We start from the raw sequence: 25,175 nt of genomic DNA on the forward strand, positions 1-25,175 counted from the left end.
CATATTGACCTGTAGACTCGATGCAGTTCTAACCATAATCGCAAAAGACCAGGAATAGCCAAGATACTGTGAAAGACAAGGTATAGCAGAACTGTTTTTAGTGCATAACAATAACTAAAGTTTTATTCTGATAAAACTATGTAATTAAAGGACAGCGTAGTGCTGGTGCAAGGGTGGACAAGAAGACGGGTAGAACAAGACAGCCCAGAAACAAATGGGTGCAATAGTAGATGTTTGTTTTATTGCGGGAAAGGAAGTCACTGTAAAACTGTGGCAAGTACAGTCTTTTCAATAAACAGTGCTGGGAATATGGGGGGAAAAATACAATCAGAGAGGCACATACACACCCCCACTTCATACTGTATTTTTAAAAAAATTAATTTCAGATAAATAGTTGACCTAAATGTGAAAGTTAAAACCAGAAAGTTTATCTTAAAATATAAGGTAGGAGACTGTCACCATGGCCTTGAAGTACAGAAAGATTTCTCAGGTCATTAAAAGCTCTAACCATAAAGGGAAAGACTGATAAGTGTAGTTCTTTTAAAAGTAAAAACTTCCATTTCTCAAGACACCATTAAGAGTGGAAAGGAAGGCAGTGGATGAAAGAAGATATTTACAACACACATAACCAAGAGAAAGCTTATGTGTACAATATGTAGAAACTCCCACATATCATTAAGAAAAATGTAGAAAACCCAGTGGGAAAAATCTGTAAAAGATTTGAGTAAGCACCTGACAAAAGAAAATCCAATTGGCTAATACACATAAAAATATGCTCAACTCATTAATAATCAGAGAATGCAAAATAAAGTACTACTATATACACACTGGAAAGTCTGATGATACCAAGCACTAAAGAAGGTACGGAGCAGTGGAAACTCATTAAGTGCTGGTGGGAGTGTAAATTGGTACACTTTAGAAAACAGTATCTCCTGAGTTGTACATTCCCTATTCAGCAATTCCACTCTTAGGAATATACCCAGAAGCATGTGCACCAGGAGCCATTACAGGAATGTTCTTAGCAGCATGATTTATAATGATGAAAAACTGTAAACAGCTCATATCCATTAAGTCAAGGTATATGCATATAATGGAAAAAATATATAGTTAAGGAAAGGAATAAAGACATTTAAAACCAATAGTGTAGATGAATCTTATAAACACATGAAAAGGAAAAAGCCAGCAATGATAACAAGATAAAATTAAATTGTAGTTTTTAGGAATTATTATTTATTTGGTGAAGCAATAAAGAAATGTATGGATGTCATTACCATAAAAATCAGGGTAGTGCTTTGAGAGGGAATGTGGGAGAGAATTGTGAGATAGGGAAAGGATGCACAGGGGCTTCCTGGGTTGTTGGCAATGGATTTCTTGATCTAGAAGGTAGTTATGTGGTTGTTTGCTTGTTAATAGGAAGTGTATAGTTCATGCACTTTTCTGCATTTGGGATTTTTTCACCACTTACAAAAAGATTTTTAAATACATACACTTAAATACATATATATACATGTAAGTATATGATACATATCTGTGTATGCATACATACATATATATGTGAACTGTGGTGATAAAAATAGATGCCCTTGGGCAGAATGGTGTTGATTAGTGTGTGCTGGACTATCTACTTTGGCAGAATGCCTTACTAATCCTCCTTACTAAGGCTATCTAAGCCTCCCACATATATCTGTGATTACAGTCAAACTGTGACAGGAGAGATCTGTAAACTTTACTCCTGACATATTTTTAATTTTCTAAATTCTTTAGATCTTATTCTTTAGGGAGAAATTTGTTTTTTATCTTATTTGGTAGTTTAGCCCAATTTTTGTTGTGACCTTCAGTCAATTTTTTATCCTGGAGAATTACCTGTAACCTTTCTTACAGTGTTTTAAATAACAATCTTTATTTCTTATTTGTTTTTCTTCCATCACCTTCATTTCTGCTTTATAATTCTACAGTGAATTGAATGATACCTTTGAAAACTTATTTCTGGCCTCTCCTTAGCATATCATCCTTGGTTTTTCCTATATGCAAAGGAAAGTGATGCCAACATTTAAATTGGAACTTTGTATACTTTAAGGTTTCTTAGTATTTTTAAGGCATTTTCATCATGGCTTTCAGTTCTAGTCGCCAAACATTTCTAGCCCTAGCATTCTGTAACCAAGGAAACGCCCTACTTTCAGCATGGCATGGTGTAAGTGTACCTTTTTAAAAATATTCCAGGTTGAATATTCTGTGTATTCTGAGATAATATTCTAAAGAAGATCAGTGGCCCTGGTAGTAGGAAAAAAATGCTAAATTTTTACACATTAAAATTGCTTGAAAGAAAAGGTCTTAAGTGTAAAAAGAAAAAAAGTATTTTCTCCCAAGTGACAAGCTAAAACTGCCATTGCTGTATATGTGTGCATATACAGCTTAGGGAAACCAATGACTGAAATAAAATCCAACTAAAAAATAAAGTTTAAGTTTAAAAATTTCTGTGTAGCAAATGTATTTCTAAGTTCAGTTGATCAACATTTATCTTAAGTGTTATCAGATACTCCCAAAGCATTTGGATAGGCTAGTTTAGGTTAAAATACAAAGATTAATGAGGTATAATATCTGCTCTAATGGAAGAGACAGATATGGATGCGAATAAAAAATCTTCACTGAAATAAGTTCTATAATGAAAATTATTTAAGTAATTAGGGTGACGCAAACAAAATTGATATGAAAGTAGAATTTGCTATGAAGATAATTTCTAAAAATATAAGTGGTATGTAAATTCTCTCTAAAAATCCTTATTTTGTTGGTTATCCATCAGAAAGCTTAAAAGTTATTATTTTTCTTTCACCTTTTATTATGGAAATTTTAAAACTTATTCAGATATAGAGAGAATATATAGTATAATGAACCACCATATATTCATCACCCAAGAAAGTTTCAAACTGATGAAAACCTGTAGCATTTTTAAAAACATGACCTTTAAAATTCAGAAATTTATAGATTTATTAACTGCCCTACAAAGATACTATCTGTACAAATATGAACCCAAATATACTTGTGATATAGTTTATAATTTACTAATAGCTCTTTACTTTTCAATAACTTTGTATTCAAACTCCATTAGTAGATATATTTTAACTTTATATAACAGTTATGTGTGTTTTATTTTAAACAGTGGAATATTTTATAGTATTGCCTTTGAAACATGAGCATAATGCCTAGAATAACAGTGGAGTAATATTACTTCAGAGCTAAGAATCAGTTTGTTTAGGTACTGCCAGACATTACAAAATGTAACATCATTTTAAATGGAAAAATGAGATAAAGCTTTTCTGTATTTAGGCTCTATTGTCAGATATTTCTTTTTGAAACTCAAATCTTTGAAGGTATGTTAAGTAAATCATGCATTTTCTTGGTTTCTTATAATTCTTCATAATGGACTGCTTATACCAGAATTCTTATTTCATCTCAAGTTTTCGTTATTTTGTTCACATTATTGTTTAGATGCTATTAAACTGCAGCTGGTTGAAGCAGGCCTGGTAGAATGTCTGCTAGAGATTGTTCAGCAGAAAGTGGATAGTGACAAAGAAGATGATATTGCTGAGCTCAAAACCGCTTCAGATCTAATGGTTTTATTACTTCTTGGAGGTGAGTTGTAATTTATGCCAACCAAAGAACATGGTTGTCCGATTTTTGTAAATTTATTGTCTCTTTTGTAAGTACTATTATTAGGCATTTTCCTATCTTATTTAATCCTGTTGATGTAATGATTTTGAAAACTTAAACATATCATGGAGAGGATTAGAGATCATGAACCTGGAAAAGAGGAGTCTTCATTATCTGTCAGTATTTAGAGAGCTGTCACATAGGAAGAAACAGCTGTGGCACTGAAGAAGTAAAAGCCAGATGGATACTTGGGACTGAGACTGGGAAAATTCTAAACTCTCTTGTCCCGTCTCTACTAAAAGTTTATTATAAAAAGAGTCATTACTTTTCCCTTTATGAATTTTAGTTTTTGAAGTATGTAGTTTCCTACTTGGATATTAACACACTTAGGAATATGGATTTGTTACTCCTAATTATTTTCCTTTTACCTGTTTCTTTTACCTTCAGATGAATCCATGCAGAAATTATTCGAAGGAGGAAAAGGTAATGTGTTTCAAAGGGTGCTGTCCTGGATTCCATCAAATAACCACCAGCTACAGCTTGCTGGAGCATTGGCAATTGCAAATTTTGCCAGAAATGGTAAGCATATTATTTCATTTTTCAAAATCACATGTTCTATATTTTTCAAATTTTTGCTTTGCTATTACATGCACTGAAACTGGAACAGTTCATTATTATACATATGTGTATTGCTACTTTAACTTTTAAGAGAACTGAAATATTTATAGTGACTTTCCTAACAATTTACATATTTTATACAGTTCAACTAAGTTCTAGTAGTTTAAAGATCATGAACAGTGATCATGAAGTCCTTCTCTGAGTACTCTGCACTTCAGAATTAGTAAACTTGAGCCCCATTCTAATAAACATCTGATCTGGGAGGGTATGCCCTCTTGCTTGGTGATTTTATTTTGCATTTAATAATCTGAGTATTCATTGTATGGTAATTGTGCCTCAATGTATACTTTTATGCCTACAGAACGTAATTGTGGCTGTTTCTCTGGTTTAGGATAGAATATTTAATTTAGTCTAATAATATTTCAGAGACACCAGATCTCCATGTTAATGTCTGAAGTCTGGCACTCCTGCTATAATAGCCTAGAAACTCATACTGTGTCTAGGAAATATGGGTTACTTTTGTGTTTAGTTTGATTTTATTCCAATATGAACTGTTGTTATAATGGATGACTTAATTCCATTTTCACTTCCCTCTTTTTGGGGACCATCATTTACTCCTTAATGATGGAATTAACACTGGCAAAATAGTTGACAATTGTTGAAGCTAAATGTGAGGTAAATAGGGCTCATTAAAATATTCTCTCTGCTTTATAAATGTTTCAAAAATTCTGTCACTGAAAAATAATGTAACAGCTATATTAACAAAATGTAGAATGCTGTCTCTGTAACACTGGCAGAACTCAGGCACACTTCACTATAAATGAAACCTATTGGGGGACATTTTTTAAGCGTGGATTTCATGCTCATTATTCTCGTCCTCTGATATAGTATCAGTTTAAGGTAGAGAGTTTTCTGATTTTTAAATTTTTATCTATTTTAAGAATCTTATTGGACTTTTCACACATTAAAAAGAAAAAAGAAATAAAAAGGCTATAAACCTATTGGAAGAGTTAGAATTCATTTTATTTTCCTAGGGATCCATTTTAACTAATGTAGGTAATGGACAGGCATCGTATCACAAAATATTTATAGATATTTGTACGGAGGAAGAAAAAAATGCTTTTGTTTTCTTCAGATGGAAATTGTATCCATATGGTAGACAATGGAATTGTAGAAAAACTTATGGATTTATTGGACAGACATGTAGAAGATGGAAATGTAACAGTACAGCATGCAGCACTAAGTGCTCTCAGAAACCTGGCCATTCCAGGTAAGACCTAAAAATGGGAGGCCACTATGTAAGCAATAAAATCTATTGTTTTGGGAACATATTTACTTTATGTGATTTGTGGACCTGCCTTGACCAAGAGAAGACAAAAAAAAAGTCTTCCAATCATTTACCTTTTTTTACTAATAAATGGAGATCATATGTTAAATAAGTTTTCTGAGACTGTGTAAGCATAATCTTTGCTTTTGTTCAGCAAATATTTCATTCTATTATCTTTTGTGAACAAAGATTTTCATTATATTGTATAAGTAAGCTTTTTAAATCATCTTCAGTTGAGGTAAGACAATGGCATCAATTGAAGAGTTCCCTAAAGAATGATTTTTAAGGTTGGTTTGTTTTCCCTACAAGCAGACATACAATTTTTAAAAATAGCCTTTAATGTGTCTTTTGGATTAAAGGCTATTGAGCCATGAGATCACATTATCATGGTAAATAATACAGGAGATGATTTAAACTGTTCTTTTATTGTACTTTCTAAAAGTAAATTTCTGATTAGGAGAAATAATATAACTATATGAATTCATTTTGGTTCATACAGTGGATTAATGTTGTGTATTAATGTCTATAATAGCTAAAACACAGCTGGGTTAAGAACAGAGGTAAAAATAAATATTTAGTAAAGTTAAAGAATTGTGCTTTTTATAAATAAGAAGGCAACATTGTCAGATTTCCTCTACAAATTATTTAAGAAAGGGTTTGGAAGTTAGGTTTAAAAAGCTAGTAAGTATGATTTTGTATGTTATGCTCGTACAGACAAACAGGATACAAGATTTTTTTTTTTTTTAAATAGAAAAGTATAACATGGGGCCTTAATAAATATGTGCATGTGTAATGTATTGAATTGAGTGATTCATATCATCAAGAATGCTAATACCATTTTAACCATAGTCTCCTCTCTCTGCCTCCCTCCCTCCCTTTCTCTCTCCAGTTGTAAATAAAGCAAAGATGTTATCAGCTGGGGTCACAGAGACAGTATTGAAATTCCTTAAATCCGAAATGCCGCCGGTTCAGTTCAAACTTCTGGGAACGTTAAGAATGTTAATAGATGCACAAGGTAAAAGAAATGCTTTCCCAAGGTGCATTTTTGGTATGATAGTCTCAGTGTACCTCTAGTTGAAATAGGACTTGTTTTTAGCTTTCAGAATTGTGTAATCATAAAGATAAATAGCAAATAAAAGGCAGAGAGATTGGTTTTACAACCTATTCATTAATTCCCATGCTTGTTATAACTGACTTTAAATGGAAATATATTGAATCTCTCTTTATTTGTGTATATAATCCTGTTTTTAAGTTGATTTATTAGCATTTCCTTAGGGTTTTTAATTTTTAGCATTTCATACTCATTTTTTACCATGTCTTCAAAATCATATTTCAATACAGTGACAGTCAAAAATTTTAAAAATTCGTTCTGCAAACAAGATCATTTTTCTGTTTATATAAACAGCAATCAGAACCACTCCATGGAATGAATTACGTATGTTTACTTATTTCTAAACTCTAAACCTTTTTCTATATTGATTCCTTAGAGTCCTAAAAAATCTTTGTTACAGTTTGCCAGAGTACCAACAGACTACCAGGTTGACCCGAAATAATATGAAATTGTTTATTTTTGTATTTTGTATGAAAGTCCACAACTTTATATAAAAGGCCAAATAGTCCATCAGACATGGAATACTTACTGTATTTGCACTTATTTCTTTAATACTATCATTCTGTTTATTAGGCATATAATTTTCTTTCATAGTCTTACTTCTTTACCAGTTATTTCTTCAGTTGATCGCCTATCAGTGATTAATTCCTTTGTGGGTTGCCTTCTTTCCTATAGCAGAAGCTGCTGAACAACTGGGAAAGAATGTTAAATTAGTGGAGCGTTTGGTGGAATGGTGTGAAGCCAAAGATCACGCTGGAGTCATGGGGGAGTCAAACAGACTGCTCTCTGCCCTCATACGACACAGCAAATCAAAAGTAAGTTCCAGAGGAAACGTTCACTAAAATACACTTGAGTGGTCTTTTTGGAAACACAATATTGTAGATCCTATATCGTAAGTTTGCATTTTTATGTATTTATGTATAAGTACTTTAAATAATCAAAAATTCTGGGGAAAAATTGAAGATTGAGCCTTTTTATTTAGTTCTGTTCCATAATTGTTAAGAGTATGGCTTTGGATTCAAACAGAGATAAGTTCAAATTTTATATCCACTGTTTACTTGTTCAAGTGTCTTCACATCTCAGTATATTAATATATAAAAACTGGGTTAACACCTACTTGAAAGTGTGAGGATGACTCCGTGAGATCACATATACAAAGTGCTAAGCTGGGCCCTGGGACACAGCACGCAGTAAATGGAGGTTGCTGCTGTTGCTGTTATTATTTTTATCACCACCAGCACGAGCATCAGTGTCAAACATCTGTGTGCTAGGCACTGACCAAGCTAGCTTCTGATATTTAGAAACTAAATGATATCTCGATAGTATATGATGCTCAGAATTCAGAAAGTTGGACCAAGTCCATTCTCATGGCAGTATCCCGCTTATTATGTGTCTGGCATATGCTCGATAGCCTATAATAAATGAAGAAATGAACTGTTTTAAAGATCACAATGGTGACAACCCAGGCCAGCGGTTCAGCAGCTGATTTAGTATCTAGATTACATACCTTTTGTTTTTTTATAACCTCTTTTCTAAGGTGAGCGTTTTGACCATTTCACATGTGTGCAACTGCAGAGAAGCCAGCTTTGTCAGGTTTTCACAGAAGAGGTGATGTTTCAGAGGTTAACTTGGAATCTCTCTGGAGGAGAAGGGGAAGATTCGCGGTGATACATACATTTTGGCATAGACTACAAATGGTTAAGAATGAGGACCTAGTAGTCATACTGCCAGATTTGAATCTTGGCTTGTTAACCACTTAATCACCGACTTCGCGCAAATTTCAAGACTTAATCTGAGCTTCAGTTTCTTTATCTACAGAGATAATATCTAGCTAATGGGATTTTCTCTGAGGATAAAAATGAGCTAAAATCTATAAGCTACCCAGTACAATGTCCAGTGTATAGTTGTTGCTCCATAAAGAGTAGCTCTCAGTATTATTAATTCTCCTTTGTCATATGACATAAGTACAATGTTTCATTTATCTTTTATCCCCCATTCTATCAGGCAAAGCAACTCTGTAGAGCTATTCAGTAAGCATTTATTGCAGTAGGAGGAGAGAGGGCAGGCATTTTAAACGGAAATACTCTTTACTTTGTCTTGTGTACCTGAAACTAATGAAAAAAAAAAAGGAAATGCTTAGATATTTCTGATGTACAGATTTCCTTCATTCATTCCCTACCTTTCCTTCTACTACAGTGATTTCAGGATGAATCACAAAATAGAGGATGAAATGACAGTCCAGGAACCTTCCCTAGGTGACTGTATATGTACCTAGGAATTTCTGTGGTCTTCTTCACTCAATAAGTTTCTTAGTGATTTTTATAAAAATCTTTACTAATTTTAAGATTTCTATATCAGTTTCAAATAAACTGTCCCCGAGTAAGCAGTATTTTTGGGAGACTTTCTTTTCATTAGAAAAGGCTTTAAAATAAAGATAGTTTCTCACTTTCTAAAAGAGATTGTTGGGACATTAAAAACTCAGTACTGAGTCAGTGGATTCCATAGAATGTTTGATTACAAAACAGGTTTCGGCAAAGGTATTTTTCTATAGTTTTCTTAAAAATTCACATAAGATGGAAACATAAAGGAAACCCTTTTTCAAATACTTTACCAAATTAATTTGAAAAATATTTCTAATTGCAGTTAGTTTTGTACCATTGAAGCTAACATGGACTGGCGACTTAAAATATCCACCTTCAAATTACTAAAAATAGTGAAAAGTAGCAAAATTCCTTTAAAAATATTCTGTAATTGAGATTTTCCACTAAATCATATTTAATCCAAGATTTTTCAGGCAATAAAACCCAGAGATGAAAACAAAAGTGGGTATTAGAAATAAATGTGAACTTTTTTTCATCTAATCTTTGCTATATGTGCTTTTTATGTAATAACTTTATAATTATCACAGAAACCTATGAGGTATGCACTTCTGTTATCCCAACATTATAGCTAAAGTCACTGAGATGCAGAGCAGTTCAGTAATTTGCTCTAAGTCAACGTTGGTGGTGAGATTTGTTCAGTTCGGAGCCCTCTGCCTCCTCTGCCATTGCAGAGGACAGATCTGTAGGCAGCATGAGAAATGAGGGAGACGGAAAATTTTGATTTAAGTTCTGCTTAAGTCCTTTTGTGTGTAACCCAGTTTTGTCAGCTACAACAAAGGATAAAAGCTACCAAAAAAATGCTTTACCTAGAACATCTGTAGAACAATAACTATAATAAAAATTTGGAACAAAAAAAGAATTTATTCGTTATTACAAGTTTTATTCTCTTTTGTTGATCCTGCAGTAAGTCAACATTTGAGTCAATGGCACTTGTATTTCTTTGATTTTGGAAGCTTATGGACTCTGTATTCCTTAATATGAACTGCAGTGGTCTTTTTCACTTAGGTAATTTAAATTGTCGTCTTTTGATGGATTTATTTAAAGCTTAAAGCTTTTTACTTTTCTTCTGTGAAGATAAAATTATTAAATGTAATGATTCATACAGGACACTGTTAGAAAGCCACTCAACAATGAATTGACTGATTATAACGTGGCTTCTTGATGTTTAAAATTAAAGTTTATAATTCTGTGATATTTATTTATTGTAGGATGTAATTAAAACCATTGTACAGAGTGGTGGCATCAAGCATCTAGTTACCATGGCAACTAGTGAACATGTAATAATGCAGAATGAAGCCCTTGTTGCTTTGGCATTAATTGCAGCTTTAGAACTGGGTAAGTACCTCAGTGACAAACTTCTTTTCTCCTATTTTTATCTTGGATGAAAAGAAGCACAGAAGTGGAAAAGAAGTCAGACAACTTTGACCAGAAGTGTTTTGCCAGTGTGTATCTGTGCCTATATCTAAGTATATGGAAAATCATATTCTGTAGGTTGTCACCACAACTGCTCCCTTTAGTTGTGCTTTTTGGTAATATTTTTAGGGCAATACTTTAAGGTTAGTTTGACTCTTAAATGTTATCTCAAGTTATAGGCACTTAGGGAATCATTTTCCAGCAGGCCTCACAGAGAAATGAAACAATATATGGAATACAACAGTAAGTTCAGAGTTTGCTACTTTTCCAGGGACCCAGACCTTCTGTTCCATCTCTGCTACTAAATGCTCTATCTTGCTAATCTCCTTGTCTCTATCACCAAGATTGCTGTTGCTTGTTAGCATTGCTTTCATTCTGAATTCTCACCTTGTGTGTCACTCTTTGTGTGTTTTACGTTCAGAATTCCCCAAAAGCAGAGTTTAAATAATTCAGATGGTTTCTGTCTAGTATACAGCACCCCTATTTGTCATAAATCTTCATGAGACGCTAGCTCATGGGCATCTAGCGTATGGATAGCAACCTTTGTCTCAGGAACCAATCACTGATATAATGACCTGGAGACAGTCAGAATCACGCGGCCTGTGGTTAAGGCCTGAGGCTGCCTTACACAAAGGAGGGCTTAGTGTTCTGTCCGGTTTACAGCATTTTGGGTAAATACTGGTTAACTAATCACCTCTTAATTTCCACTGGTGATTTATGTCCATAATTCTCACACTGGGGCAAGTGGATCCCCACACCCCTATCCCAAGAAGGAGAAGCCAAAAGTTAAATATGGTATACCTTCCTCCACTGTCATATTTACTTGTATTTGGGGTTTGAGAGATTTTGAATTTTGTCCTCTTAAAGGGTTGTGAATCTTAAAACAATTTATAATTCTTTAAAAATCTAAGGTGTAAGTAGGATGTCAAATTTTCTTGAATTTTAAAGATGAAATAAAAGACTTCAGGAAAGTATATGCTTACCCTCAGTGACTTTGGTCCGTAGTTAGAGATTGTTGTGGAGGTCAGTTCGAGTCTGGCCTAACCTGTGATTTTCCACATAGTTTGGATAGATGAGTGATCAGTCGAGAAGACCAGACACCTTAAAGGGATGGAAGCTATGATGATAGGGTGGGAGTCGGTGAGGACGTTGAACCAGACTGGATTCATAGCCTGATTTTAAATGGTTTGAAGTAATGGAGCATTTTCAGAATATCCTTGACCTCCCAGCCTGGGGCGAGTCTGGTTTTGTGCCTTCCAAACAAGTATCTTCCAAACAGCTATAATTTTGTCAGCTTCCTAATAGCTGGACATTGGCCGGGGTCTGGTCACCTTACCATAGAACTATATACAATGACAATATGTTCTTTTAATTGTTATTTAGTGTTTCCTAGGCTCCTTGAGCTTAAGTTATAAAGTAAACCCATACTGATATGAAAGACAGTTTGGGGGATATAATCAATACTGTTGTAAAGATTTTGTAGGGTATCTGATAGATATTTGTCTTATCAGGAAGACCACTTCACGGATGGTGTAGGTGACTATATACACCATCTGTGAAGTGGTCTCCCTAATAAGACAAATGTCCATCAGATATATATATATATTATATATATATATATACACACACACACACACACACACATATATATGTATATATATATATATATTAGAGGATGTGGAGTACAGCATAAGGAATAGATTCAGTGGAACTGTAACAGCTATATACGATGTCAGAGGGGTAGTAGATTGGGGGAGGAGGGTTATCACTTTGTGAGGGGTGTAAATGTCTATTACATTGTTTTGTACACCTGAAACTAATAAAAAACAAATAAACAAACAAAAAAATGGTAAATCCATACTACCTTTTTAATACACAACACACTTGGAAAACCACATTTTTCCAGCCTTGTTTCCTTATAGGCTATCTGTTAAGTAATTATCAAGTTTTTGTATGACAGTAGTATTAAAGCAACATTTTTAAGAGTCCTTAACTTTTTTTTTTGTAGATAAGTGTTAATTCATGTGCAGCTGTAAAAAAAAAAAAAATACTACAGAGAGAGCCCTTGTATACTTTAACCAGTTTCTCACAATGGTAACATTTTGCAAAACTATAAATAGTATAATAGTCCAATCATTGATATAATTTATCTATCTTATTCAGATTTTCTCAGTTTTACTTGTACTCATTTGTATGTATGTTAAGTTCTATACAGTGACATAGTTGACATGTGTAGGTTTGTGTATCTACTACCACAGTTAAGATATTGAAACTGTCCTACCACCACAAATAGCCATCCACTTATAACTACACTCACCTATCTCCTACCCCTACCTCCCACCTTGCTCCTAATCTCTGGGAACCACTAAGCTGCCCTTCATTTCTAAAATATTTTCATTTCAAAAATGTTCTATAAATGGCATCACATAGTATGTGACTTTTTGGAACTGGCTGTTTTAGCTCAGCATAATTTCCTAAAGGCATCCAGTTTGTTCTGTACAGCAATAGTTTTTATTGCTCAATAGTATTCCGTGGTATATATGTGCCACAATTTGTTTAACCATTCACCTGTTGAAGGAAATCTAGGCTGATGCCAATTTGAGGCTTTTAAAAATAAAATTGCTATGAACATTCATGTATAGGATTGTATGTGAACATAAATTTTTAGTTCTCTGGATAAATGCCTAGGAGTGCAATTGCTGGGTTATATGGTAACTGTATATTTAACTTTTTAAAGAAACTGTCAAACTGTCTTCCAGAGTAGCTATCCCATTTTACCTTCCCATCAGCACTGTATAAGGGATTAGTTTTCTCCACATCCTCACCAACATTTGGTGGTGTCATTATTTTTTATTTTAGCCGTTCTGATAACTATGTAGATATCTCATTGTGGTTTTAATTTACATTTTTCTAATGGTAATGAATGTTGAATATCTTTCTATGTGCTTATTTGCCATCTTATGTATTCTTGGGTGAAATGCCTATTTGTTGCTCATTTTCTAATTTTTTTTCACTCTTAAGTTTTGAAAATTCTTCACATTTTCTAAGTTTGTGATCCACTTTGAGTTAATATGTGTAGAAGGCGGGTGGTTTAGGTCAGGGTTCCTTTTTTTGCCTGTGGCTGCCTAATTGCCAGCATCATTTGGTGAAAAGGCTGTCTTTCCTCTATTGAATTGATTTTGGACCTTTATCAAAGATCAGTTGAGGCTGTTTTGAGTCTATTTTTTTGGTCCTGTATTCGGTTCCTATAATCTATGTGTCTATCAACCGTACCACAATGTCTTAATAACTGTGCTTGCTATAGCCTTAATACTGGGTAGAAGAATTCCTCCCACTTATTCTTTTTTATTAAGACTGTTTACCTCTTCTAGGGCCTGTAGCTTTTCTTATAAATTTTAGTATAAGCTTATCTATTTTTGATAGAAAGCCTTGCTGGAATTTTGATAGGCATTAAGATTATTTATCTCTTAAAGATACATACTGAAATATATATGGAGGAAATTTTGTGATTTATAGGATTTGCTCCAAAATAATTTGGGATGGATGAGAGTAGGTGAGACTAGAGATAGATGAAATAAGATTGGCCATGATAATTTATGAAGATGATGATAGTACATAGTGTGCCATTATACCATCTTTTCAGCTTTTTATGTTTAACATTTTTCATAATAAAGGTTTTTAATTGCCTCATATTTAGAGAAATGTTCTAATACTAAATTTTAAGCCTGCACTCTTCAAATGTCTGCTGAAATTTAGCTTTATCTACTTTTTTTTTAACAAGGTCTGAATTTAATATTATATATCTAGGTCATTATTTATCAGCCCCTTTGTCAGTTTTCACATGGTCAGTTTCTAGAAAGGAAACCAGTATTTAGCCAGACTGTACTGGTGTACAATACACAATGGATATAACTGATACTTTAATTATTTCATGTTCTAGTCACTGCTGAGAAAGATCTAGAAAGTGCTAAACTTGTACAGATTTTACATAGACTGCTAGCAGATGACAGAAGTGCTCCTGAAATCAAATATAATTCCATGGTCCTGATCTGTGCTCTCATGGGATCTGGTAAGTATTTCTTCTATCATTTGATGTCTGTCCACCAACATATGTTTGACTTTATTAAATATAGAATAATAGTAAGTGGTGCATTTGAGTTTTAAAAGCATCAGAAGTTAGTTTATGAAGGCTATAGGGTTACTTTTACATTGAAAATATTCCCAAAAGATTCTTACTATAATAATAAAAAGTATCATATAGCAAATATAGGCAAAATCAGTGTTAAAAATCAATACCTAGTTTCATCAAGTTTCATCAACCCTAAAATATTATTTTATATGAAGAACAAGTTCTGATTTTGTATGCCATGGTATTAGCTAAATAATTTGTTCAAGAAATCGTTGGCATATCTTGGTTTATATTTTATGGACAATTGAAAAGAATGTGTATTCTGCTGTTATTGAGTGGAATGTTCCTTAAGTGTCAATTACACCCTTTTGGTTGGTAGTGCTGGTGTTTTCTATACTTGCTGGTTTTCTGATTAAAGGTTCTATCAGTTGTTGAGAGGGGGGTGTTGAAGTCTTCAACTATAATGGTGGATTTACCCATTTCTCCTTTAAGTCCTATCAGTTTTTGCTTCACATATTTTGTAGTTCTGTTGATAGGTATTAATATATACAACTTTAGGATCACTATACCTTCTTGGTGGATTGACCTTTCTATCATTAGGTACTGTTCCACTCTGTCTCTGGTAATTTTCTTTGCTTTGAAGTCTACTTTATCTGATATTAAAACAACTACTCCTACTTTCTTTTGAATAACAGTCACATGATCTTTTTCCACCCTTTTAGTTTCAGTCTGCTGTATCATTATATTTGATGTGTGGACAGCATATTTTTGGGTCATGTGTTTTGTTTTGGTTTGGTTTTTAAGTATAGTTGATATACAACGTATTAGTTATACTAATTAGTTCAGGTGTACAATATAGCAATTCAACATTTTTATATGTTACAATGTGATCACCCCACTAATTCTAGTAATCCTCTGTCACCATGTAAACTTATTACACTATTATTGACTATATTCCCCTTCACCTTTTTCACCCATCCCCTCAGCCCCTCCCTTCTGGTAACTGTCCCTTTGGTCCCTCTTTCTGTGAGTCAGTTTTTGTTTTATTTGTTCATTTGTTTTGTTTGTTTTTTTAGATTCCACATGTAAGTGAAACCATGCAGTATGTGTCTTTGTCCAACTTATTTCACTTAGTATAATACCCTCTAGGTCTATCCATGTTGTAGCAAATAGCAAGATTTCATTCTTTTTTATTGCTGTGTAATATTCCATTTTGTGTAAGTGTGTGTGTGTACACAGAGGGTGCCAAAAAATGTATACACATTTTAAGAAAGGAAAAAACTGTATGAAAATGGTAATACTCAATATATACCAATAACAAAAGATGAGTACAAGTCATGTGTATACATCTTTTTGGCACCCCCAGTATATACCATGTTCTTTATCCTTTCATTTGTCAGTGGACACTACGGTTGCTACCATATCTTGCCTATTATAAATAATGCTGCACTGAGTATAGGGGTAAACTTATCTTTTTGAATTAATATTTTCATTTTTTTCAGATAAATACACAGAAGTAGAATTCCTGGTTTGTATGGTAGATCTGTTTTTAGTTTTTTGAGGAATCTCCATACTGTGTTCCACAGTGGCTGCAGCAATTTGAAGTCCCACCAACAGTGCACAAGGGTTCCTTTTGCTCCACCTCCTTGCCAACACGTTATTTGTTGACTTTTTGATAATAGCCATTCTGACTGGTGTGAGGTGGTATCTCATTGTGGTTTTGATTTGCATTTCTCTGATGATTAGTGATGTTGAGCATCTTTTCCTGTGAATTTCTTAGATATTTTGGATGTCAACTCCTTACTGGATATATCATTTGCAAATATATTCTCCCATTCAATAGGCTTTCTTTTTGTTTTATAGATGGTTTCCTTCACTGTGCAGAAGCTTTTTAGTTTGATGACGTTCCATTTGTTTATCTTTGCTTTTGTTTCCCTTGCTCAAAGGGACATATCCAAAGAGATATTACTCAGACTACTGTCAAATAGTTTACTTTTTCTTCTAAGAGTTTTATGGTTTCAGGTCTTACATTTAAGTCTTTGAACCATTTTGAGTTTATTTCTGTATATGGTATAAAGTGGTCCGATTTCGTTTTTCTGCATGTGTCTGTCCAGTTTTCCCAACACCACTTGTAGAGACTGTCATTATTCCATTGTATGTTCTCACCTCCTTTGTTGTAGATTAGTTGACCATGTAAGCGAGGGTTTGTTTCTGGGCTCTCTGTTTTGTTCCATTGATCTATGTGTCTCTTTTTGTGCCAGTACCATAGTTTGTGCTTGTCTGGGAAACTCTTTATATCTCTTTCAATTCTAAATAATCTTGCTGGATATAGTATCCTAGGTTGTAGATTCCTTTAATTCAGCACTTTAAATATCTCCTGCCACTCCCTTCTGGCCTGTAAAGTTGCTTCTGAGAAATCCCTTATATGGGACTTGTTTCATTCTCGCTGCCTTTAAGGCTGTCTCTTTACCCTTAACTTTTGCCGTTTTAATTACCTTATGTCTTAGGGTGGGTCTCTTTGGGTTCATCTTGTTTGGAATTCTCTGTGCTTCCTGGACATGGGTTTCTATTTCCTCCCACTGATTAGGAAAGTTTTTAGACATTGTTTCTTCAGATACTCTTTCTGCCCCTTTCTCTCTCTCTTCTCCTTCTGAAATCCCTATAATGAGAAAGTTAGGGCACTTGATGTTATCCCAGAGATCTCTTACACTATCTTCATTTTTTTTAAATTCTTTTTTAATTTTGCTTTTCTGATTGGGTGAGTCCCACTATTTTGTCTTCCAGGCACTAACCGGTTTTTCTGTACTAACTCATCTGCTTTCAGTTCCTTCTAATGTATTCTTCATTTCAGACGTTGTATTCTTTATCTCTGATTGTTCTTTATTACATTTTCTATCCCTTTGTTGAAGTGCTCTCTGAGCTCCTCTGTTGTACTCTCAAGTTCATTGAGCATCCTTATGAGCATTTCTTTCAATTCTTTATCAGGCAAATTATCTCTGTTTCATTAGGGCTTTTCTCTGGAGTTTTTTTTTTTTTTCCTCATTGACTTGGGGCATTCTTCTGTCTTCCTATTTTGTTTGACTTTCTGTGTTTGTTCCTATGAGTCGGATAGAATAACTAACTCTACTAGTCCTGAGAGAGTGATCTCTGTGTATACTGTGTGTTGAATAGTTTGGCAGGCCGATTGTAGTGGGGCAGGCACGTGCGGTGCCTGGTGTGTTGCCCAGCCAGGAGGAGTGGGTTCTGGGTGGGGCATCCTGATGTGTGCATGCTTCCTTGCCCTTCTCATCTGGTTGGGGCTCACCAGGGCTGCTTGGTGAGCTCTTGGCATGCTCTATTGCTTTAACTGCCTGTGATCAGAACTGGATCTGGGCAGGCTGCTTTGCATGCTGGCGTCTCCACACCCCACCAACTCTGTCCCCTCTCCAGGTGGTGCTGGCGTCTCCACACCCCACCAGCTCTGTCCCCTCTCCAGGTGGTGCAGGCCTGCATGCGCAGCTGTACTTTGCTAATTCTGTTCCTCCACTGAGCTAATACTTTGCTAGTTCTGCTCCTCCTCTGAGCAATCCAGCTTCTCAGGCGCTCAGCCATACCCCTCTCACTCAGCATGGACAGCCCTATTGCTGAGTTGCTTTAATTGTCCAGTCAGAAGAAGGTCTGGATTGGGCCATTCTGTGTGCCTGCATCTCAACACCCTACTAGCTCTGCATTTGTCCAGGTGGGACAGCATTGCATGCGCACACAGCCATACTTTGGTAGTTCTACACGCTCTCCTAGCGGTGCATCTCCTCGCATACTCAGCCACACCCCACATGTTCTGCGTCTCAACGCCCTACTAGCTCTGCCCTTTTTCTGGGTGGGACAGTCCTGCACACACAGCAGCACCCCACTCACTCCGCAAGCAGCACCCCGCATGTGGGTACTGCAAAGTTTTGCTAGCTCTGAACTCTTTGAGTGGGGCCGTCCTGCGTACCACAGAGTTTCGTTAGCTCTACCTTCTCCCCAGAAGGGCCAGCCCCTCATGAGCACACAATAGCGCCCCACTATCTCCACACTTTGCTTGCAGGGCTACCTTAGCATTTTCTAACTCCACACTCTCTCCCGGTGGGGGAGCCCCCCCCACATGTGCACAGCCCCTTGGGGGCACAAAGCAGCACCATGCTATATCCACTGGATCTAGATCCAGGAAGGGTACTGAGGACGCACTGCAGCACCCTGAAGGTCAGCAGAGAACCTGGATGGAGCTCCTGCCCATGTTCAGGGAAAACGTAAACAATGGCCCTCACCAGTTCTTCTGTTCCCGGGTTGTCCCCTCGGCTCCTGGAGAGCTCCCGTGGACCCCAACCTTCTCTATGCTTGTGCAGAAGCTGTTCAGTTGGCTCAGTTGTCTCTCAGGAGGAATTGCTCTAAATATACATTTGATGTGTTCTTGGGAGAGAGTGAGCTCAGTGTCTACCTACACCTCTATCTTGGGCCCTCCTTTTGTCATGTGTTTTAATTTCTCTTAATTGGTTTGGTTAGACCATTTACACTTAATGTAATGACTGATATGGCTTTGTCTGCAGTTTCATTTTTTGTTTCTTGTTTCTGTTTGTTTTTTGTTTTTTTTTCCTGATTTCCTGTGGATTACTTGAACTCTTTTTTAGTCCTGTCACTCTTCTTCATTTATAATAACAATTGTCTCAGATATTTTCTCTGTATACATTTAGAACCACTTTAGACACTAATTTTTGTTTTCAATCATCAAAACATAATTCAGAAAACTGTCTCAAGAGAAAGGAAAGTCGGTGGTATTTATCTACATCTTTGCAATATGTGCTCTTCCTTCCTGATGTTCCAAGATTTCTTTTTTTAGATATTCTCTTTTAGGTTTGAGAACTTCCTTTAACCATTCTTTTAGGTTACGCTGGTAGTGACAAATACTCTTAACTTTTCCTCTGTTTGAGAATGTCTTGATTTTCCTTCACTTCTGAAAAAAAAAATTCCTCTAGGTATAAACTTCTGAGTTGATAATTCTTTTCTTTCAACACTTGAAAAGTGTGCCACTTTCTTCTGGCCTCCATGGTTTCTTATAAGAAGTCCACTGTCTTCCTATTTGGTTTTTTTCCCCCCATAAGGTGTCATTTTCTTTCTTTCAAGATTTTTGTCTTTGTTTCAGTTTTCAAAAGATTGACTATAATGTGCCTTGGCATGGATTTCTTTGGGTTTATCCTGTTTAAGATTTGCTGAGCTTCTTCAATTTGTAGGCTTCTGTCTTTTTCTAAAATTGGAAAGTTTTTAACCATATTTTTTAAGTTTCTTTTTCAGCCCCATCCTATTTCTCCTCTCCTTTCAGGTCTGTAGTGACACAAATGTGAGATCTTTAATTATATCACACAGGTGCCTAAGGCTTTGTTCATTTTTCATTTTTTTCTCCAGTTTGTTATTTCTCTATTGTTCAGATTTGGTAATTGCTATTATTCATTTCAAGCATCTTTGTAATTGTTGAGACTTTTTTAAATATAAAATATACATAAAATTTGCTATTTTAACCATTTTTAAGTGCACAGTTCAGTGACATTATACATTGACATTGCCATGCAACCATGACTACCATCCATCTCCAGACCTTTTTCCCAAATGGAAAGTCCATAGTCCGTACTAGTAACTCCCCAATCACATATCTTCTCAGCTTTTGGCAACTACCATTCTATTTTCTGTATCTGAATTTGACTATTCTAAGTACCTCAGATAAGTGGAATCATACAGTATTTGTACTTTTGTTGTCTGGCTTACTTCATTTAGCATAATGTCTTCAAGGCTCATCTATGTTGTAGTATGTGTCAGAATTTCATTCCTTCTTAAGGTTGAATGTTCCATTGCATGTATATATCACATTTTGTTTATTCATCCATCAGTGGACATTTGGATTTTTTTCAATTTTTGGCTATTGTGTATAATTCCACTATGAAAACATGGGTGCACAAATATCTGTTTGAGTCCCTGCTTTCAGTTATTTTGGGTATATATATACAGAAGGAGAATTGCTGGATCATATAGTAATTCTATGTTTAATTTTTTGAGGAACTACCATACTGTTTTCCACAGTGACTGTTCCATTTTACATTACCATTAGCAGTGCACATGGGTTCCAATTTCTCTGCATCCTCAGTAAACATTTGTTATTTTTTGTTTTTTTGATAATACCATGTTTTCCCAAAAATAAGACCTAGCCGAACAATCAGCTTTAATGCATCTTTTGAAGCAAAAATTAATATAAGACCCAGTCTTATTTTACAAATAAGATTATTTTACTTATAGTAAAATAAGACCGGGTCTATAATATAATATAATATAGTATAGTATAGTATAGTATAGTATAGTATAGTATAGTATAGTATAGCATAGCATAATATAATATAATAGATAAATAACGTAACATACCAGGTCTTATTTTACTATAAGACCCAGTATAATATAAAATAAAATAAAATATAATATAATATAATATAATATAATATAATATAATATAATACCAGTCTTATATTAATTTTTGCTCCAAAAGACGCATTAGAGCTGATTGTCCAGCTAAGTCTTATTTTGGGGGAAACACGGTATAAGCCCGGGTCTTATACAATACAGTACAATACAATACAATACATCACATCACATCATTGCTAAATCCACTGTCATGAAGTTTTACCCTTATGTTTTCTTTAAAGAGTCTCATTATTTAAGCTCTTACATTTAATTTTTGTATATGATGTAAGTAAGGGTCCACCATCATTCTTTTGCATGTGGATATTCAGTTTTTTTCCATACCACTTATTAAAAAGACTATCCTTTCCTCGTCGAATGGTATTGACATCCTTGTCAAAAATTATTTGACACATTAACGAGGGTTTATTTCTGGGCTCTGTTCTGTTCTGTTGGTCTATATATCTGTCTTTATACCAGCACCATACTCCTGATTATTGTGGCATTTTAGTAAGTTTTGAAATTATGAAGTGTGAGACCTTTAACTCTGTTTTTCTTTTTTAAGATTGTTTTGGATATTCGGAATCCCTTGAGATTCCATCTGAATTTTAGAATGGATTTTTCTATTTTTACTAAAAACATTGGTTCTAGTTTTATACCACAATCTTATTAAAATAAATACATCAGTTTGAAGAATGCCCATTGCATTAAACTTACTGGACTTCAGTCTTCCCCATGTAGCAGTTCTCAAAGTCTTCAGAGGAGTCTTGTATTTTCCTGTAATTGAGGTTAAATAGAGCAAGAAAGCCAGGAACAAGAAGATAGGAAATTTAAAAGGCAGCCTAGTGTCACAGAAATTTGTTGAAAGGATGTGAAGTATAACCTTTTTATTTGCCACAAAATTAATTTGAAACAGATCTAAGATTTTTCTGTAAGTCATTGACCTTCATATTTGAAATTATGATGGGGGCTTATAACTGAACCCTGAGATCCTACAATGAGCTGTGTTTAATTATAACTCATTACTTTAATCAACCTTATACTGTAGAACTTGACATTTGATTTATCTTTATATTAATGTGGCAAGTAAAGGTTCTCTGATTTGTTTTTAATATTATAGGCTACTGCTGTGTCTTTTTCCAGAATTATTTCTAGTTTTATGGTATCATCCCAGTAAACATTTTGGGTATATGTATTACACTATGTAGTAAGATTAGGACAACCTAACAGAAGCACATCTGTTATCTTGTTTTTGTCTTCCAGAATCTCTACACAAGGAAGTACAAGATTTGTCCTTTCTAGATGTTGTATCCAAACTTCGCAGTCATGAGAACAAAAGTGTCGCCCAACAGGCCTCTCTCACAGAGCAGAGACTTACTGTGGAAAGCTGAGAACTGCCCCTCCATGATACGTGGCATCGTCCCATCTCTGGTTTCCCCTTTGTCCTCCATCCAGCTGCCTCTTCTGCTTCATTCTCTTCCATATCACCTGTGCATGCGTGTAATGTTCCAATACCAATTGAAGAACTGCTATAGGTACCTGCCCAATAAGATTTCTAAAACCATAGTTAGTGTGAACACAAATTTGTCAAAAACAAGTCTCCATCCATAACTGTTCTCTTGTATTCCTGTTGCTTGAGCTACATTAAGTAGAATGTGCATGTTGTAGTCCTATGATGATGTAAACTTGGTACTACATAATGACTTGCTCCTCACACTTGGTAAACTACATAATGTACTGGTAAATTAGAAACAAACAAGAATGCAGCAGGATCTGTCTAGCTTATTAAAAATGGAATTGAATAGTAAAAATGGCTCCATTTTTTTGGTGCTTGGGAAGCACAGTGACCAAAAAACTGTATGGCTGCTCATTCATTAGTCTTATCTACTACTGTCAAACATGGTACCTAGAGTTAAATAAAATCCAATGCTCTCACTCTTTACCCTATGGTTTCTCCTTCTTTCTAACTGTAGACTCTTGAAACTGACAAAAACTTGGCAAGACTTCCTGAGGTTTTTTTTTTATTTCAAATGTAATTGGCTGTCATCAGTAGCCTGATGTTGAAAACATTTGTAGTTTTCAGCGTGAAACTAAAGGGTTAAGGATCTCTGTTACACTAGTACATCTTGTTTTTTGGCTATATTTTAGATTCTGATATATGTACAATTTCACCTCAGGACTTCTTCCATCAATTAATCAGCGTTGTCCAACAACTTGTCTTTAAAAGTCACTTTGGCATATGTTTTCAACTAAGGAAATTGAGTATAGCTCATTGAAGAATGGATTTTTTCCCCCCGTTTTTCATCATTCAGCTGAAAAGCAAGAAGTTTCCTCACATTGTCCTTTTAAGTCTTACATTAGAACTAGCAGGACATAGGGGAAATAATTTTAAAATAACTTTGTCTAGACTAAAGAAAGGAAACAGGTTATAAAGCCATAGTAGCCAGTCCAATTCATTCTACAGCTGGTCTCATACCAGTAGCTGTTAGTGTTTCTCACCTCCGCTTTCCACAGAGAACTACAATAGCTCTTAAAGGCTAGCAGAAAAGGTGACAGAACCAAAACTCGAGATCAGAAGACCCTCTTGGCGAAATACACTGTACTCTTCACTGCCACTCCCACCACCAAATGGGTTTTTAGAGCTCTGAATCACTTTGTAAATTCATCAAAACATCCCTGTGACATACCTGCCTTCTCCCCAAGTTTTACAAATACTGGCTGAAAGGCAGAATGGGCTCCAACGTGGAAGGACTGCAGGACAGTAGAATGGGCGTCCGGGCTGACAGGAGCGCCTTCCTCTCCAGCATGAGATGGTGTACATCTCTAGGGTGATCAAAGTTAGATGTTTGACCATGAAACTGCTATCATTCAAGAAAGTTAAAACCCCAGTGGAGGTAAAGAACCTTTTGACGGGTTGTCCCCTTTGATGTCCAAGAAAGGGACTGCTGTTATGAGTGCTTACGCTATACTCACTGTAAGAATGATCTTGTTTATTGTCTTCTGGGCTGGATAGTGGACTGACTGTATTTCGTTATAGTTTTGAAAGATATCTGTAATATTGCATAATAGGCTGTCCATATTAATAACTCAATAAATAAACAGTATATCAAACTGTAATGGCATCATTTGGTCTGTTTGCGTATTTTACTTCTTTTTCCAGCTCCTAGAACAATGGGGGCTCAGGTGAGAAGTGACTTGAATCAAATTACTCTCTGCAACCTAACAAGCAAACTTGGTGTCCACCTTACCCCCCAACCCCAGAACACACTCTTGGAACTTGTCCATGCTCAGAGATCCGTGGTTTTCCTGGTAGGCATGTGGGCAATTTTATTTTAATCTGCTTAGCCATATAGAATTAAAACCACATTCAGTGGTATGTGGAACTTCATAGTGTTTAATTGGTTTTGGTCACATACAAGTATATAGCAAATTTTCCATTTCAGGATTAAGTTTTAAGAAAAGTAACCAGATTTTTTTTTATCTTCAAGAAAGTATAAGGCCTAATCCTGTCATACTGTGAAGCTTCTTGGTTTCAGGTTTGTGGTTTTTTAAATTAAATAATTTAAAGGTCTTTATTAGATTTCTGTTAATATAAGATAAAAAGTTTTAAAGCTATAACCCAGATTTCCAGTATATAAATTTTAAATGTAACCATAGATCTTTTAAATACACACGTATAATCTATTTTCAAGTATAATTGAGAGACATTACTTAACTGTTGCAGTAGTTACTTTGTCATTTGTCGATTCCCAGAAATCCTGAAGAATCCTGAAGGAAAGAAACTCTGGGCGTATTCTCAGATTACTGTCAAAAATAAATTCCTATATGCATATGGTCACTTTGAATTTTATAACTAGATCTACTTTAAAATAGGCCTCCTTTCTAGCCAAATGATGTTTTTGTTAGTTGGTTTGTTTTTAAGGGACTGCCATATACAGCATAGAGCCAAGGCTGCTGGGAAGCTGGCTACACCCCTGCCCTCAAGGTGCCCATGCACTGAGGTGAAAAACCCCTTCTTCTATCAGTGACATTTCACAATGCTCTCCCAAGGTCAGCATCGCCTCACCACCAGGACCAGAGAAGGTCAGCCAC

The 25,175-nt window shown here is 35.1% G+C and overlaps 1 protein-coding gene across 8 annotated transcripts in view; it reads left to right on the forward strand.

Moving 5' to 3' along the window:
- The window catches only part of RAP1GDS1 (Rap1 GTPase-GDP dissociation stimulator 1), a 130,558-nt gene extending 106,358 nt beyond the window's left edge, over positions 1 to 24,200 (forward strand). For 5 of the 8 annotated variants that reach the window (XM_019741118.3, XM_074323298.2, XM_019741119.3 and 2 more), the window contains 8 exons: positions 3,487 to 3,630; positions 4,096 to 4,227; positions 5,402 to 5,536; positions 6,483 to 6,608; positions 7,380 to 7,519; positions 10,294 to 10,420; positions 14,439 to 14,567; positions 22,347 to 24,200. In XM_019741118.3, the coding sequence (XP_019596677.3) occupies positions 3,487 to 3,630; positions 4,096 to 4,227; positions 5,402 to 5,536; positions 6,483 to 6,608; positions 7,380 to 7,519; positions 10,294 to 10,420; positions 14,439 to 14,567; positions 22,347 to 22,474 (1,061 nt within the window). In that variant the 3' untranslated portion in view covers positions 22,475 to 24,200. The remainder of the gene's footprint in view (positions 1 to 3,486; positions 3,631 to 4,095; positions 4,228 to 5,401; positions 5,537 to 6,482; positions 6,609 to 7,379; positions 7,520 to 10,293; positions 10,421 to 14,438; positions 14,568 to 22,346) is intronic. The other 3 variants (XM_074323300.2, XM_074323294.2, XM_019741120.3) reach the window with 2 other exon arrangements.
- Positions 24,201 to 25,175: the final 975 nt, after the last annotated feature.

Source organism: Rhinolophus sinicus, chromosome 1 (assembly GCF_057876585.1).
Source record: "Rhinolophus sinicus isolate RSI-liver-muscle chromosome 1, RSI-T2T, whole genome shotgun sequence".
NCBI lineage: Eukaryota > Metazoa > Chordata > Mammalia > Chiroptera > Rhinolophidae > Rhinolophus > Rhinolophus sinicus.